This window comes from Heterocephalus glaber, unplaced genomic scaffold, assembly GCF_053883595.1.
Source record: "Heterocephalus glaber isolate CG9 unplaced genomic scaffold, H.glaber_assembly_v1.0 deba00000347, whole genome shotgun sequence".
In the NCBI taxonomy this organism is placed as follows: domain Eukaryota; kingdom Metazoa; phylum Chordata; class Mammalia; order Rodentia; family Bathyergidae; genus Heterocephalus; species Heterocephalus glaber.
The window spans coordinates 51,426,662-51,444,799 of NW_028258143.1; the positions used below are offsets into that span (position 1 = coordinate 51,426,662).

The 18,138-nt window shown below is 37.3% G+C and overlaps 1 protein-coding gene and 1 long non-coding RNA gene across 11 annotated transcripts in view; one reads left to right on the forward strand and one right to left on the reverse strand.

Moving 5' to 3' along the window:
• Positions 1 to 7,218, forward strand: part of Dync1i2 (dynein cytoplasmic 1 intermediate chain 2) — a 61,617-nt gene extending 54,399 nt beyond the window's left edge. For 6 of the 10 annotated variants that reach the window (XM_021238565.2, XM_087196463.1, XM_087196498.1 and 3 more), the window contains 3 exons: positions 1,963 to 2,103; positions 3,843 to 3,968; positions 5,357 to 7,218. In XM_021238565.2, coding sequence (XP_021094224.1) covers positions 1,963 to 2,103; positions 3,843 to 3,968; positions 5,357 to 5,470 — 381 coding nt within the window. In that variant the 3' untranslated portion in view covers positions 5,471 to 7,218. The remainder of the gene's footprint in view (positions 1 to 1,962; positions 2,104 to 3,842; positions 3,969 to 5,356) is intronic. The other 4 variants (XM_021238566.2, XM_021238567.2, XM_021238569.2 and 1 more) reach the window with 2 other exon arrangements.
• Positions 5,295 to 13,953, reverse strand: LOC110344447 (uncharacterized). Its single transcript, XR_002387034.2, has 2 exons — positions 12,527 to 13,953; positions 5,295 to 5,941 (listed from the first exon to the last, which is right to left on the reverse strand). It is a non-coding gene; the product is annotated as an uncharacterized LOC110344447 (long non-coding RNA).
• Positions 13,954 to 18,138: the final 4,185 nt, after the last annotated feature.

The following is an 18,138-nucleotide window of genomic DNA, read 5'->3' on the forward strand; positions in this document are numbered from 1 at the left end:
TTGGTTCCTTTTAGGGCTGAATAATAGCCCATTGTGTAGATATACTGGTTTTTGTTTATCCATTCATCAATTGGTAAACATTTGGGCTGTTTCCACTTTTGGGCTATTACAAGTAAGGCTACTTGGAAACACTTGTGTGTAGGTTTTTTGTGTGTGCCTATGTTTCCATTTCTCTGGGATATATACTTAGGGGTGGAACTGTTGGGTCAAATGTTTAGCTCTAATTAGTATTTGAGGAAGTGCCAGGCTATTCTTCAAACTAGCTGCACTATTTTATATTCCTGTCAGCTAGATATGAGGGTTCTGATTCTTGGTGATCATGATTATCTCCCCTGCCAGGTTAGTGAGGGTTCTGATTTCTCATATCCTCACCTACACTTTTTATTATCTTTTTTATCTTAGTGGCCTAGTAGTATGAAGTGCTATCTCACTGGTTTAAATTTGTATTCTTCTCATGACTAATAATGTTGAACATTTTTTTCATGTGCTTATTGGCTATTGTTATAGATGTGAGTCGCTTATTAGCTATATGGCTTACAATTTTTTTTCCATTGTGTCGGCTTCTGTACTTTCTTGATATCATATGAAGCACAAAAGTATTTAATTGTGATAATAGACCAGTTTATCTACATTTTCTTTTGTCCCTCTAGCCTTTGGTTTTGTTTCTACTTCTGTACTTTAAGAGTTTTATTGTTTGGCTCTCTCATTTGATCTGTAATGCATTTGATTTAATTTCTATTCATGACATGAAGGAGGGGTCCAACTTGATTTTTCATTTTTTGAGAGGGTTTTTTGCACATATATATGCAGTTGTCCCAGTATCGTTTGTTGAAAAGATTTTTTTCCCTTGTTGAATTATCTTGACACCACAAAAAACCTCAATATGGAATTTGACCAAGATCTTTTTCTGTTGATTATTATTTACTAGTAAAATAAGATGTTTTGCAGTTTTAGGAAGGAAAGAATGAGCAAGAATTGCTCTCTTAGTCTAAGTTAAAACTTTATTTTCAGTGTTTTTTTAAAAGGAGGATACATCCAAACATGTTTATATGCTACATTCTGAAATGTGCCTTTCTGTTCCTTTCCATTTTTATCTGAACCTTCTCTTCCTTTGTCCCTTTTAATCTGTATTTCATAACTTGAGCCATTTCTCTTTGGTAAGACTTTATTTTGGAAGGGAGCTTTGCTTTGTTAGTTTTGAGGGTTAATGGGGCCCAGAATGCATCATCGGACCTTACTTACATTATGCTGTAGTCTGCTCACATTTATTTATCAGTGGGATGATGGCAGCTCCTTCCTAGTTTCTGCTCTTCTCAGACTGGCTCATCATGCTGTCCTGAGCATGTTCTGTCAACAGGTTTTTCTGTGTTCCAGCTATCACACTCTCATGCCTGCCCCTACATCTTCCTGCACAAATGCTGATACCATGTAGGTCTAGTAATTGTCAAAGATTTGTTTTCACCAGGGATTTAGCTCAGTGGTTCCACTGCCTTCCCCGCAAGCGCAATGACCAGAGTTCCATCCCCAGTACCAAAAAAAAAATATTTGTTTCCCCCTGCTTATGTTTGGGCTTATCTCCTGATTTTGCTGTAGGCATTGTGAATCACTGGTTTTGCCATCCTCATTGTGTTACCTGGTTTCATAGGGAGATTTAGGAGAGATTCAGAAAGTACACTGTCACTGCTATCATCGTCCCAGAATCCTCTCACTGACAAATGTTTTAAAGGATGGTCTATATCTTTTCAAATAGAATGACATCTACAAGTTAAAAATCAAATGCAGTCCAGTAGTTGCTTCTTAGTTTAATGCCAGATAACTTTACAGTGAAACAAATTACAGCAACTCTAAATATCATAAAATGTGTACCTGTTGAATGTATGTCATTTCTTCAGTGATATAGTTTAATAATTTGTGTGTTGTGTTCTGTTTTGACTGTGTTAAGAATCAGCTTTTCTCTTTCAGAATAACAAGCCTCTGTATTCATTTGAAGATAATTCAGACTATGTTTATGATGTTATGTGGTCACCCACCCACCCAGCCTTGTTTGCCTGTGTGGATGGCATGGGGAGACTGGATTTATGGAATCTCAATAATGACACAGAGGTGAGCAGGAAAATAACAAAAATTGCACTGAAAAATAGAAAATTGGAGATTTATTGAATAATTTGTGAAATTCCTTTTATCCCAAGGAATGTAAAAGTGTTCTATGATTGTAGCTTCATCAAAGAAACCCAATAAGCTTTGTACCCTAAATGACAAACAGCATACTGTGCTGAACTGAAGGGAGAAATAATGTTGTCATGAGTACTGGGGCATTTCCTCTTGCTTCTGAAAAGCATTAGTGTCTCTGATGTCCTGGCAAAGTCTCATTCATAAGGCAACTGGAATATTTTTCATTCATAGGCTAGAAAGCAGATAGTTTGAGTCTCAAAGCATGTTAACCTTAATTCTGAATTTCTGAATTACCTCTTAGCCTTGAAGAATTGTGTATCATCCATAAGTATTAGTCTTAGCCTGACTTGTGTGAATGAAGGAAAATGTATTTTGATTTTTTTCCATGAAGGATTGAGATCAGCATTACTGGCCAAATAAAAAGAATGCAGAAAGCATCAAATTTCTAATTGTTACATTAAAATCATTCATTAGCAGTAACATTTAACCTTCACCTATCATCTATTTTTAGCCATGTTTTTAGAGAGGCTTATTTTCTTAGATTTCAGTTTTGCTGTTGGTTAAGAGAAGTAATGTTAGCAGTTCCATCAGTAATAGTTGTTGAAGAAAAGGTCACTTGGTGCTTTCTCTCACATCTCATATTTCTGGTGGCATCTTTCCTAATCGCTTTAAGTAAAATAGTTGGTTATACAAGGCCAGGGCGGTTGTATGTTACAAGTGTAAGAATTTTAACATAGTATGAACTTGTCTAGTAGTTTAGAAAGGTACTACTAGGAAAAGGTATTAAGCCATAGTCAGGTGATTGGATTTGGTTATTTTCGCGTTACCTAGAATGGCACCAGTTCTTAGTTTTTATTTTGGTACCAGAGATCTTTGGTTATTATTAAATGTAGATCTTTAATATTAACTCAATATATCAAAATGTTTCTTTGTGACAATTTTTGGCTAATCATTAGAGAAGATCAGTGTCAACCTTAAGGATCATTTTGGTCAGATTTCAAAACTTTTTAAACATTCCATTGTGCATTTCAGCCTGAATCAGATGTTGAAGGTTTGCTTCATGTACAGCAAGTAAATCTTTTTCCTCTGCGTAGGGAGTGGCACAGTGAAATTCCAAGGGGCTGGTGCTGTCATGTTGGTGCCATCATCCTGCTTTCCTCAGCCAGTTCACAGGAGTAAGAGGCTTTGTAAAGACCTGTTCTGCACCTTCACTAGGAACTGTGGACCAAATATAGGTTTTAGCCGTCAAAGAAGCAGGCTACAAAAATAATTCCTGTCCTCTTTAAGTTGAGCCATGATCTCTTTATGAGAGCTTCTGAAATGTTTTCTTTGTAAATGGGTTTTGGCCATATGTTTTCAAACAGCTTTGACTACTTAAGTTAAACAACAAAAAAATCCTTTATTAAACAGAAGATCTTTCAAAATGATATATGTAGTCCTGTAAGAATTTCTTATATAAGGACTTGTCATTTTCCCAAACCATTTTTAAGGATTGACTATAATGTCATCCATAATGTATCACTGAACAGAAAGAAACTTGGGGAAATTCTTTATCTATTTTCATCTGTTTTTTAAAAACATGCCAGATTGAAAGAAGAATTGCTGTTTTACATGTTTATAGAAATTTTGATGAAACTTTTAACACTGCACTATATTTTAAATGACTTTAGGTACCAACTGCCAGCATTTCTGTGGAGGGTAATCCTGCTCTTAATCGTGTAAGATGGACCCATTCTGGAAGAGAGATTGCCGTGGGTGATTCTGAAGGACAGATTGTTATATATGATGTGGGAGAGGTATGGGACTTGGTGCCTGTGATTCTGATACATCTGTGTAGTGGCTAAACCTTGTCTTCATGGTTCATGAATTGTATAAACCATATGGTTGCATACTTCGCACCACAGAAGCAACTCTTGAAATTAATTTCCTTTCTAAACTGGATCTTCTGTGTCCCCGTTTAACAGATTTTGAGAGTAATACAATATGTTGGAAGGACCCTGTTGCTTGAAGCATATGTTGCTAGAAATTAGAAATTCTTCAGGCAGAAGAAATGTGGAGTTATAGATGGACTTTGGTATTTTACAGAATTGATACTAAGATTTTATTATTCTACATTCATAGATTTGTTTCACCAGATAGTAGAAACCAAAAGAGCTATGTTTTGAGAGTTATCTGATGGCGGTGGGAAATGTGAATTTTGAGCCTTGATGCAAAGCCATTATAATTGGATTCAACAGGATGAGTTGCAGCTTTTAGCTTCAGTACACAATGCCTGGGGTTGATCCCTGGCTAGTGCCTTAATCACTTTTTCTTCTGCTATGGTCATGATTTCACATCCTGTCTAGATCCCCATGGCCTCTAGCAATTCCAACTGGAGGTAGACTGAATCATTTTAGAAGAGCCAGTTGAACTGTCTGCACTGTCAAATATCCACTGGCAGAGTGTTGCTGTTGAATAATTAAATGTGGATAGTACAACTTTTAATTTTAATTAAATGTAAACAGTCACATATGGCTAGCAGCTACCTACTGGGTAGTATAGACTTAGAAGCAGGTATGTACATTTGCCACAATGAGTGCTTTGTGCCCTATCATGGCAGTGTCAGACTCTCATAATGTAGTTATCAAAAGCCTTTATAATTGGACTGCCTCTGTGAGGCAGAAGCACCACAAGCTTTTTTGTCCCTTCTGCCTCTGATATATCAACACTAAATGGTAAGTAGTAGCATAGCTTCTGATGAAGGAAGTAGGGGATCAAGAAAGGTTATGCTCCCAACAAGAATAAATACATCTAAGAAATGAACTCTTGCAAACCATGTTTTGAAACTGTTTCATAATAGGGATGACGCAAAACTGAAGTTAAATTTTTAAAGGAATTCCTTTCCATCAGCAAAATCCTTAAGATGGTGCATAGGAGTTTCATTTACAAGGCATCATTGTTATTCTCTCTCGCACTGATGGTGATAATAGCAAAGTCATTTCAAAGGCTGTCACAACATCAGAAAAACCTTCTTTTGTTTTGAAATGTTATAAATCATTGTTATAGTCACTGTCATTGTGGAAAGGCCATTCAGGTCAATTATCACTTTTTAGTGGAAAAAATTATTAGAAAACAAAACTGAGTAGTAGTAGATAAGATGGTCTTTTATTTCAGTGTACATAAGACATTGTCTTTCTTTTAACAGCAGATTGCTGTTCCCCGCAATGACGAATGGGCGCGGTTTGGCCGAACACTTGCAGAAATTAATGCAAACCGAGCTGATGCAGAGGAGGAAGCAGCTACCCGAATACCTGCTTAGTTCTTGGAAAGGGGAATGTAGTCTTAGTGGATTTGTGGAAAACACTTAAGTATATTCTAAGACTATTTGCATGCTTCTGTCTGAATGATAATTAAAAGAAAATTTCATGGATTAATCTGTGGATTTAATGCAGCAAGCAAAGCTTACAATGTCTTTTTATATTATACACATTTTGTTTTGGATTCGTGTCATTTTTAATACAACTGACTTTACAGAATGCAGCTTTTTCTGAATTCTAATGCACAGGTGTATATTTAGTAATCTTTTGAATCTTTTCAATTTATAACACTACAGTTATTTCAAAAGCACAGATTAAATAAATCCTACATATTTTTAAATAATCCCAATTCCTGTTACACTGATAATATTTTAACCATAATGTGTAGGAACATTGTTCTTCATCACAGCATGTAGACACTTATCCAAGTTCCATTCTAACATCCTTGTCTTTATAGTTCAAGTAGTCATTATCTAAAAATAAAAACAAACATACTAACTTTTCAATGTTCATTTTTACTCCTTGCAATTTGAATTTTCCATCTTTTTTTATAAAATGTCTTTTATTATTATCCTTCTTAAGCCCTGCTGTGAGCAGCTACTTTGAATCCTGAAAAGCTTTGTGCCTTACATATACCATCCAGGGCATACTACAGATTTCCCTATGCATTATGAACTGGTGTTTGGATAATCTGTCAGTGAAGTTTCCCCTATATTAACTTTTGCTGTACTACCTTATTTTCTTGCTATCCATATTGAAAGGATAAGTGGAAAGCTCCTAATGTTTTTACTAATTGAGTCTACTGTGCATGTGAGCTCTCTGAGTAAAGTCTCCTTTGAGACTGACTGATTTCATGGTTGTGGTAGTGATAAAGGAAGGCACAGTGCTGAGATGACCTGTGCTTTGGCATTTTAGCAGCTCCACACACCTTGAGATCTGTAACCCTACCTTTCTCTACAAGTCTGAAAGGTCGGTGATGAATACCTAACAATTAGTGTTGAAATCAACCAATTTTAGGGTTAGAGAAATGTATTATGATCAGATCTTGATTTGTAGCCGCTTTAAACTTGCCATCTCCTTTGTTGGGACCTTTTGAATAAAAGACAAGCTTTAGATAGACAAAAGAACTTGAACTAGGAAGGAAGATTAGAAATCAGAATTTGAACATTTTAATTCCAATAAAGATTTACTGTGAGAGAATTCTAAATAATAACAGAACGTCTTAACTATGAGTATTCTGCAGCATAAAGAATAGTTGACCTAGAATATTAGACCCCGATTCTAGTTCTACCTCTGGCACCTATAAGAAGTCAGATTTTGGCCAAGCCTGTGCCTCATTCCTTTATCAAGGAATTAAGTTCAAATTAGATGATTTCTGAATTTCCTTCCTGCTCTAAAATTATTAATTGTATTAATTACACCAGGCACTTTTCATGTTTGTATATTTAGTTTTCCTAAATTGACCCCTGTAATTCCCCATTATTTGCCAAAGATAACATCTCAAGTTATTTCATGGCAGCAGTGTCTTTAAAAAGTTCAACTGCAGCAAGGTCACACTGTGTAGAAAAATGCATGTCATTGTAATAGCTATTGTATTTTTGCCCTCAGTTTGTAAGAATGACTAGAAAAAGAGAAAACATAACTAAAACACAATGTTACATAAAGTTGAAAATCAAGAGATGTGACGAACCATGGGACTCAAGTTTTGTTCAATTATAAAAGAAAATAAAATTGGTAAACTTGTAAAATACCACTAAAGAATTTTTGCTTTGGGAGAATAATTACTCCTCTTTCCTCCCAAAACCTTAATGTAGACCTTTGCTTATTCAACTTTAATATATGTTTTTAGACACACATGAATTTATTATAAGGAATTAGCTCTAAAGCTAACTGTAATAGAAAAGAAAGTACTATACTGAGACACACAATTGACATAGAATCTTCTAACAAAATTAAGTTAACAAGAAGTATATCAGCTCTTTATACTTTTAAAAATGAAAGACATGAATTTTGAAAGAATAGTTATAGAAATTGTAAAGTTGTTAATCACTTACTTTTTTTGAGCAGAAAAGAAGTTATAGCTCCCTGGCTAGCTTTGCTTTGTTTCTCTCTTTTGAAAGGGAAGTTAATTTTTTTACCATTATTTATGTTGAGGAAGGATAGTTTTACAGGCAATAAATAACTTGCAGTAAATCTCTGAGGTCATTTTTTGGTATCGTTTAAACCAAATATTGACTGGTAGAAGCTTTCTTCCTCTTACAGATACAGTTCCCTCTACAGTGTTTGGAAAATCTCCTCATATTATTGTGGTTGCAGTAATGCTGGGATACTGCACTGTGAAGGAATAGATGACTTAAAGGTATAGGATGAGGAAGTAAAGTAGTTTCAAGGATGACTGATCCTAGTCTTTCAGTGTTAGAAAAAGGTTGATTTATTTCTGTTCTGTACTAGTACAGGAAAAGCATCTGAACCATGTGGAAATGAAGGGCTTGAATGAATAAATGAAATCTGCTATGAAGCATATCATTTTTCCTCTTCCCTTCCTAATGGGCATGCATTTTAAATATCATTTCCACAATAGTATTTCAACATTGGCATTGCACCGATTTTCTAAATAGGAAAAGCTGGGTAATTAGATGTATGTTAGCGAGAACAGAGCTCCAGCTCCACCTCCAGCGGCTGGTTGGCTTCCATGTGGTGTTACGTACCTAACCCATGGGAGTGACTCTTAAGGTACAGGGCCTGCTGCTCTGCTTCTTTTGATGACTTGGTGATGGAATGCCAATTCAGTTTTTTTCTTTTTTGATAATCCAAGCTGTATAATGGCAATAAAGGAGTTCTTGCTTTCCAGCTAGGGACCTCACAGCTTTGGGGAAAATACTCCCTAGTAGAACCTTATATTTGACTCAAAAATTATAAATGCTAGGAGATTAGAGATCAGGATCTGAGGACTTTTAGTTCTATTGAAGAAACCAGAGTTGCCCCAAAAACAATATTAAAAGAACATCCACATTCATTATTTCTTTTCAGTGGAGAATTGCACTTCAGAACATTCTTTTAACCATTATCTTTGGTCTTACTACCCCAAAATGTTAATAACTCACTGTATTATATTTTCAAAATCCTTTTCTTACACAAGAAAGAGTCAGTTTTGGAAAAAGATCCAAACCGGGTGTGGTGGTACACACCTATAATCCCTGTACTCGGGAGGCTCGGGCAGAAAGATCTCTGTGAGTTCAAGGCCAGCCTGAACTACATACCAAGACCTTGTCTCAAAAAACAAAAAAAAAAAAACAGAGGAAAAAAGATCCTACAGTCCTAAACAGAATGTCAATTGCAGCCAAGGCAAGACTGCACTTGCCTATAATCCCAGCACTGGGAGGCTGAGGCAGGAATATCACAAGTTCAAGCTCAGCCAAGGCAATTTAGCAAATTAAGAGAGACACTGTCTCGGCAGGGGTGGGGAGGTGGGGGTACTAGGGCATGGCTCAGTGCAAAGGCCTTAGCTTCAGTCCCGAGTTCCACAGTGGGCAGGGTGCCAACTGCCAGACTGAACAGCCACCACCTTGTAATGCTTTTTCACCACAGGCCAAGGCTCTCAGACCTTTTGTTGGACTTTTGGTATTTAGATTCTCCTTCTGCCTGCCATGTTCACAATGCCATAACTTCTAAAAGTTCAAATGGATGTCTAGTATACAAGTTTTTAATATGTAGCTTCTAGCTACAGATAAGTTTCGACACAGCCAATCAGCAATCTTTCACAAACTTTTATAAAATTACAGTATTTTGTGTTGTTAGTTTCATAGCAGGAATCTCAGTTTGGGCTTTTTAATATTCCATTACCAGTTCCCAGTCAGAGGATGGAACAGCTTGTGCTCAGATAAGCTTCCTGAAAGGCCTATTTCCCTTTGTGAGGTCACTTATTCAGGCAGGATGAGGTATTATCCTGCTTCTCTTAGGAGGTACTTGATTTGGTCAGAAATCTGTGAGGCCGTGATTGTATGGGGTGCGCAACACCCTGCATCGCACCGAACATGCAGAGCCCTGACACTGACTTGGAATCAGGTACACCACCAGGAAGTCTTTGATAGCAAGTAATTGTGTGTCTGGTGAGTTTTCGTACTAGATTTTTTAAAGTACTTTTTTTCTGAACAAAATAATGGAAATGCATTGGAAGAAAATTTCTTATATTTAGGGTGGTCTGTATAGGAGGAGGAGGAGGAGTACTGGGCTCATGATCACTGGGACACATCACTTCTGTTGTCTGTTAAATGAGGAAAATACTTGCTTCCTGTGACAATTAATGAGAAGGTGTATGTGAAGACTTTACACATTATAAAGTACTACAGAAATAAGGGCTTTTATTATTTTGATTTTTTAAGAATGGAGAAGAGACCATTCTGTGAAGATTTTGTGCAATGTAAACAGAAGGCTCATCTAGGCTAGGCGTGGTGGCACACGCCTATGATCCCAGCGCTCGGGAGGCTGAGGCAGGAAGATCACTGAGAGTTCTAGGCCAGCCTGAGCTACATAGTGAGTTCACAGCCAACCTGAACTACAAAGCGAGACCCTGTCTCAAAAAAAAAAGAGAATAAAAACAAGGCTTATCTTTGAAGGATTCAGGAGCATGGTGTTCATGAAATTGTTTTTGAATTCTAAAAAAATCTCAGCACAGTTTAAACCCTAAGAACAGTCCTCTGATGTTTAGGAATAGCAGTGAACCCACTGGAAAATATTGCTATTAATCATGGATACTTTTCCTAGAAATGTCTTCTCTCTCTACATTCTATGGTAAAGTTAGCATTAAGTAGAAAAAAAAAATGACCCATTCTGAATTTCCAGCCTGTACCAACTGTTGTTCTTACATTAGTTCCATACATATCCAGAGCCTTATAAAAGAGGAAGTAGAACTACCTTTTGAATCTGTAAGAAAACAAACTTGCTTCAATACTAATTATATTAAAAGAAAAAAAAAAAAAGACTGCACTACAGCATAGTAGCAGAACCACAGTCACTTCCTCAAAAATCTGGGGAACAAACTGTTCTAATTTCTGTAGTACCCTTCCTCTGTGCTGGGGTTAGTCCCCTTGGAAACAACACATGCATACTTCTGAGCAGATCACAGAGGAGCCTGGCTCCACGGGTAACAGTGTCTGGCTGTAGTCACAGGAAGCAGTACCATGAATCTGCAACGATCCCTCTCTATAATAATCTTCCTCACAACTGGACTGGCAGCTCCTTGCTCTCTTACTGTATCCAAAATATGATTTCCATCCAGACAGATGTCAAAACCTGATAATCAGAAACACCAACTGAATACGAAGTTGGTAAAATGACTAAGCCCTTACTTATGGGCCTCACTTTCATTAATGTTTGATACAAATCGTGAATTTGTTAGTACATTAAGGATCATTAGATTTGGAGGATGACCTCATCTTCCAAAGCTAAAAGAAATGACTTTAGTGTTCTTGAAACTCAAGAACTACTTAAGTAGTATTTTTATCAATTGAGAAGGACGTTTTGTGCTGAAAGTCAGATAAGGAGTATAGTGTGATAAAAAGACTGGCCCCATCCTCTCTGTTGTAAAATGAATGCTATAATATCATCGGTGGTGCAAGAGAATAACTGGCTTAATACATCTCCATCAGTATGATGCTGTGCTTTGGTTGGATTTGTAACTGTGAGGAAACAACTGACCTAAACCTTAACATTTGGTTGGTAGATTTACCCTTACAAAATAGAGTGGTCCTGGGATTTCTAGTTCCAAGAGACTTGGACTTAGAGAATGTATGTTGAAACTCGACTCTTCTTTGGGCAAATGGACTTACCTCGCTAAGCCTATTTCCTCATCTATTCTCAAGGTAGTTATAAGAATTAAACCTGAATATATATATATATATATATATATATGGAAATGCATGCTAAACTATCAAGCACCACACAAATACAAAAATAACCTTCAGCAGAGTCACTGTTCCACAGCAGCTCATACTAGTGATAGGCTCTGTTTCTGGACTGCAAGAGGTTGGAAACAGGCTCTTTCTTAGAAATTCACAGGTCTCTGCTGACATAGCTGCTTTACTACACAGGCCTTTGTGATCAGTTAGGATTCCCTTGTAATCTTTATCTTAGCTTTTTCATTCTGCTTCCTCTGCCAGGAGAGACTACTAAGTCATTATAAGTTTCACGGAAACAGAGTTGGGAACAATACAAGCACTTACTCAAAGGTCTTGTACCAAGAGTATGTACTTACTGGAACTATACGAATGTTTCCAAAGTTATCGTCTCTCCTGCCTTATAAAGAACTGGCCTGTACATTTTGACCATGTAGTGACAATAACTTCTAAAACTTACTGAGCATATTTTAAATGATCATGTATGTACATATACAAATTCTCATTTATCCTGGTTCTCTTATGATTACTGTTTACAGAAGAGGAAAGTGATTTGAACCAACTTCTGTGGGCCTCATTGGTAGCCTGTTTCCATGGCATAAGTGCCCCTACCATAGCCAGCTGTTAACTATCAGTATGATGTCACTGAACATGGAATTGGGAGGGTATATAACAGGCTCTCAGTGAGCTGCTGCAAGCTGGAGCCAGCATGTTCCAGGGTTTGGGAACCTTAAGTGACTGTAGTGTAGGCACTAACCCAGGCAGCCTGGGTTTCAGAGCAGTATGCATAATTGTTTTACACTTTCTTGATGATCCCAGTCAACCAACAATTCAGCTGTGGGCTTTGGGGGTTGTTTTGTTTTCAAGACAAGAATCTCACTATACTGCCTCCCTTGGGTATCTGGAGTAACCGGCGCATGCCACCACGCCCAGTAAGAATTCAGTGTTTTACTCAGATAACCCTACACACAGTGAGTGATATGTGTTTAAAGACCCTAAAGCATCTCCATATGAAGAGAATTCAGATTAGTCTTCTGGCTTCCAGGAAAGTGGTTCTAGAAATTTTTACTCTGATTAGCTCAAACTACTAGAATAAGCAGGTTAGATACAGGAATAGAAGTTTCCACTGGTTGAAAAATATGGCAGTAGCTATGAAGTACTTACCTACAATTGCACAGAACTCCTTTATGGCCTCTCAGCTGCCTGAGCCCACTCAGAAGTGGCTACCTTTCTCCTTCTTGGGCCCTGAGAAAATAAGTAAAAATCTTTCAGTTTTATAAGCTGAATGAGTATTATGTTCACAACAACATGCAAGTTCGGCTTCAATTTTAGTGCACAGTCTCCTCAGAATTCTGTGCCAGAAAATAGCAGCCAGCAGAAAACCAGTCCACAGCCACTGCCTTCCTCCTCCACCGTCAGCTCCATACTGAAACACTCGTGGGTTCTTCGATCTACATGCCTAAGTTTTGTTGACATCCCTGCAAATAGCCAGCCCTTGGCCACTTCGTTTGTGTGAATTTGATGGATGTGGGCCAGGGGAAGAAACCCCATAAGCCCCAGAAGCTGAGCTGTTTAGACAGGAAATTCACAGGCCCAATACCTTGAACATAGGGTAAAAGGGAACAACATTGGTTTCAAGTGGGGGGGTCCTGTTCACCCTGTGGACTTTTTGCCCCTTGGGGAAAGGCACAGGTAGGCACAGGACTCTTGTTTCAAGAGACCTTCTAATATGAGGCAGCTAAGGGCAGTGCTGGGCCTGTTTTTTCTCTTAAAAACAGCTGACTCATTTAAAAAGATATTTCTCTTGTCCCTAATCTGTTATTTTTCTAATGCAAATAATACTGATTGTCACTAAATACTTTTTCATGACCCCTAGAAATTAGTTTTCATCACTGATGGGTCTGTCATGAAACTTCCATACTAGGAAGCAGAGAACGATGTTTCAATAGAACCTTGTAAATTAATAATTTCTGTGAATGTCTAACTGTACATTACATGCTATAACTATAGAATCATCCCAGGAGACACTTCAACACTAATTCTTTTTTTTTATTTTCAATCCCACAAATTTAATATAGCACTTGTTAAATTATCATCATTAATCAGGCTGTGTTTTGTTTTTTGTTTTGAGAATAGTGATTATGCTTTAATTCATTTCTAAACCCAGCACAATGGATCACACAGTAGGTGCTCAATACATGGCTGCTGATTTATTCATATATTTTTGGAATGAGCTACTTTCCAATGAAGCTTTAATAATTTAGACTTAAAAAGTGGTTTCTTAATGTTTGGTTTACTGACCCCAAATTCTATATTGAGTTAAAAATTGCAATTAACGCATGTAATATTTTATGACTGACAAAATGCTTTTCATAGTTCCTGATTCTTTTTTTCTTTATATATCCTTTTATTGGTACATTTTAGGTATACAATATAATGACATTCATCATTGGAAATTTGCACCTTTACATAATCTCTCTTGGTTCTTATTTTTTCCCCCTTCCCCTGCCCTCCCTTCAACCCCTCCATCCCTCCCTATTTACAGAGACTTTTTTTCATTTTCTCATATTAATTCCATTCCCTTCTTTCCTTTCCCCTACCCCTCCCACTTTGCCCTCCCCTTTGCCCCTTTTCTTCCTATTTCACATGACCTATTATACATTTAGTCCTTATTTACACTTTCAGTTTCTCACACTAGAGAAACTATTCGGTATTTACATGTGTGTCCTCTTTATTTCACTTAAAGAGTATCGCCTCAATGTGCATCCACTTAGCTATAAATGTCTCTAATTTCTCATTTTTTATGGCTGAGTAGTACTCCATTTTATTAAAAAACCACATCTTCTTTATCCAGTCTCCAGCTGATGGGCAGTTAGTTGGGCTGTTTTTCCAAGCTTTAGCTATTACAAACTGTGCTGCTATGAACATGGGTGCACATATATCACTGTGGTATGATTCTTTTAATTCTTTGGGGAAGATACCCAGCAGGGGAATAGCTGGGTCAAATGAGACTTCCAGTCCTAGTTCTTTGAGGTATCTCCATACTGATTTCCACAGTGGTTGCACCAGTCTACACTCCCACCAGCAGTGGAGCAGGGTTCCTCTTTCCCCACAGCCCCGCCAGAATTTGTTATTGGTTGATTTCTTGATAGCAGCTATTCTTTCTGGGATGAGGTGGAATCTCAGCATTGTTTTCATTTGCATCTCAAATGACCAGTGATGCTGAACACTTTTTCATATGTTTATTTGCTATTTCTACTTCTTTGAGAAATGTCTGTTCATTTCAGATGCCCATTTTCGGATTGGTTCTTTAAATTTGGGAGGTCTGATTTTTTTAAGTTCTTTATAGATTCAAGATAGTAGACCTTCGTCTGAGGGACCACTGATGAAAATTTTTTCCCACATTGTGGGTTGTCTCTTCACACTGCTGGTGGTTTCTCTTGCTGTGTAGAAGCTTTTTAGTAAGAAGAGATCCCACTTGTTGAATGTGCTAGTTCACGGGCAACTGAGGTTTTGTTCATAAAATCTTTTCCTACCCCAATGTCTTCAAGAGTTCTAACTAACCTCTGTTCCAGCTGTTTCAGCATTTCTGTTTTAATATTTAGATCTTTAATCCATTTCGATTTTAGTTGAGTGCATGGTGAGAGAAACACTAATTCTTTTAAAGAGAATAAGGAAAATTTATAAAAGTTTTTGTTCCATGTTGAAAGAAGGGCTAACAATATAATAAAAATTTGAAGGCCAGAAAAATAGCAAGATCAGAGCTACAGGCAAGGAAAACAACAGAAAATCAAAATTCAAATCAGGCAAAGATTGCTAAATGGGAAGAATGGGTTGGAACCCAACATAAACAGATACAAAGGAGGAAGGTACCTGGGGTCCGGACATCGCAATTAGGCAGCTGATTCAGAACATCTAAGCATGCTCTATCCTCAATTCCTAGGCAAAAGCAGTGTCCGAACCCAGGCCATACGGTAGGCAAGTGGGGGAAGTGCTAGGATGAAGCTCAGTGACGGAGCACTTGCCCGACAGGTGTGAGGCTCTGGGTTCAATCCCTAGGCTGCCAAAACCCCCAAGTTTCACGTAAGTGGGAAAAGCTACTAGAACTGGAGAAGCAGGGCAAAGCCTGATCCTTAGAAGAAGAGGAGCTTATAGCCAGAATCTGAATACTGGCATATCCTCAACTGGCAGCACACCTCACCGTTCCCAGCATCAGCTTTGATTAGCAGAAACATCTCTAAGAAAGGCGATCAACAACTACACAGTCACTAAATAAGGAACTAAACAAATTACAACTAGGAGTCACCAAAACATTTGAAGAATGCCAGCAATACGAAAGGGCCTGAACCAAACCAAACAAACAAAAAAAATCCACACAAATAATAGAACAGATGGAAGTAAGTTAATTGAATACCAAGTAAGAGTATTTCCTATCCCAAGAGTATATATGAGGATATCATAGCTATAAAATATTATTACAGGGCCGGGGATTTAGCTCAGTGGTTTCACCGCCTGCTGCGCAAGCGCAAGGACCCGAGTTCGATCCCTGGTACCAAAAAAAAAAAAAAAAATTATTATAAAAGTCCATGCTGATATTAGTAAAATTGTAACTTTTTAAAAGGCTGAATAATCAAAGGATACTGCGGAAAAGCAAAGCTGTCCCTTACAAGGTGGGTCAATTATCACCTAGAAGTGCGGATGGAGTTAGTATTAAGGAAAGTCAAAAGATACAGAGATAGGTAAAAAACATTCCAGTATCTAAACAGAAAGGAGACAGGAGGAAAAGTAGAGAGAAAATATCTAGAATTCTTTGGTCTAAAAAAGATACAAGTTTTAAGATTAAAAAGATTCATCCCTGTTAAGTATGAATTATTGACCAAAAATGTCAGATTATTTCAAAAGGAGTGATTGTGAACCTATTTATCACAGTGCACTAAAATTTACACTGAAAAATGAAAAGGTTGTCACAAAGAAAAATTTCAAACAGATGGAAGTAAGTTAATTGAATAACAGGGTAAAAAGGAAATTTAAAAACCATTAATCATTTAGTATTTAATACAAAATTGGGACTTCTTGGGAAAATGTCTAGTGTCTGGTCATGGCAAGAATGAAAACAAGGAGCTGGAGTCCTTCATTGTAGAAGCAAGCAAAGAAATGACCAAAGGGGTTCCTGAGGTCAGATCAGACAGTTTTGTTTTTGTTTTTGTTTTTGGTACCGGGGATCAAACTTGGGTCCTTGGCTTGCGCGGCAGGTGGCAGAACCACTGAGCTAAATCCCCAGCCTAGACAGACAGTTTGATCCCTGGTACTGGAAAAAAAAAGAAAGAAAGAAAGAAAAAGTAAATAAATAAATGCAAAATTGAATATAACAATCTATTTGAAAGAATTAAGATATCACAGCCAAGTAAAGTTCATCCTAGAAATTTTTAAATGCTTCAATATTAGGAAATTTAATCACATTAAAAAATTAAAAGAGAAAAAATCTTATGATCTCAGTAAACCGATGAAGTATTTCATAAAATTTATTTATTTTTTAAAAAATAAGAAATGCCAAAATAAAATAGGAGTAGCATAAAACTCTTAAGGAAATCTATCAGTATGCCTTCCACTTAAGGGGAAGACATTAGAATCTTTCTCACTAAAGCTGTGGAAAAAGCAAAAGTGGCTGTTATGAAGCTCTTCCTATTCAACATTATAATGGAGGTCCACACCTCTACACTAATAAAATGTACTGAAAACACATAAAACTATTTTGTAGGGAGAATTTTTAATGAAAAGCCAAGACCATCAACTGAAAAATTATTATAAAGTTCATTAAAATGGCTGAGTATATCACCCCAGTTACAATGACTATTATCAAAAAGAAAAAATAGCAAATGTTGGTGAGGATGCAGAGAAAGGAAAATTCTCACACACTGCAGAAATGTAAACCTAGTATAGCCATTATGGAAAACAGTATGAAGTTTCCTCAAAACATGAGAAACTATCACATATGATCCACGATCCACTAAGCCCACTACTGGGCATAGAGCCAAAGGAATGAAATCTGTATGTCAAAAAGACACGTGGCCTGGGGGTTTAGCTCAGTGGTTCTCCCACCTGCTTTGCAAGCACAAGGTCCAGAGTTCAATCCCCAGTACCAAAAAAAGACATTTGCACTCCCATGTTTTCTGCAGCATTTCTCAAAATAGCCAAGAAAAAAAATCAACCTAGGTGTCCATTAAGAGATGAATAAAGGAAATACAGTAAATAAAAATGTTATATCATTCAGAATTATTCTGCCATAAAAAAGTATGAAGTCCTGTCATTTGTGGCAACATGGATGAGCTTGGAAGACCTCATGTTAAGTAAAGTAAGTCAGGCACAGAAAGACAAATGCCACTTATTCTCACAAATGAAAGCTAAAAAGCTGGTCTCCTAGAAGTCAAGAATAGAGGGTACCAGGGGCTGGGAAGGATGGGAGGAGAGGAATAGAGAGAGGATGCAGGTTACAGGAGGGTATGGGATGAAGTTGGCTAAGAGGAGCAACTTCTAATGTCCTATGGCACAGCTAACTATGGTTGACAGCAATTGTGTATTTCAATAGCTGGTGGCAAGGATTCTGAATATGACCAACACAAAGCAGTGATAAATGTTTGAGGCGGTTAACATGCCAGTTAGCCTGATCTGATCATTACACACTGTTGCAAAATCACAATGTACCCCAATGTAGAATCATTGGATCAATTAAAAATTGTCAAGGTGACCATGGGATCATCATACCAAAATCAACACCT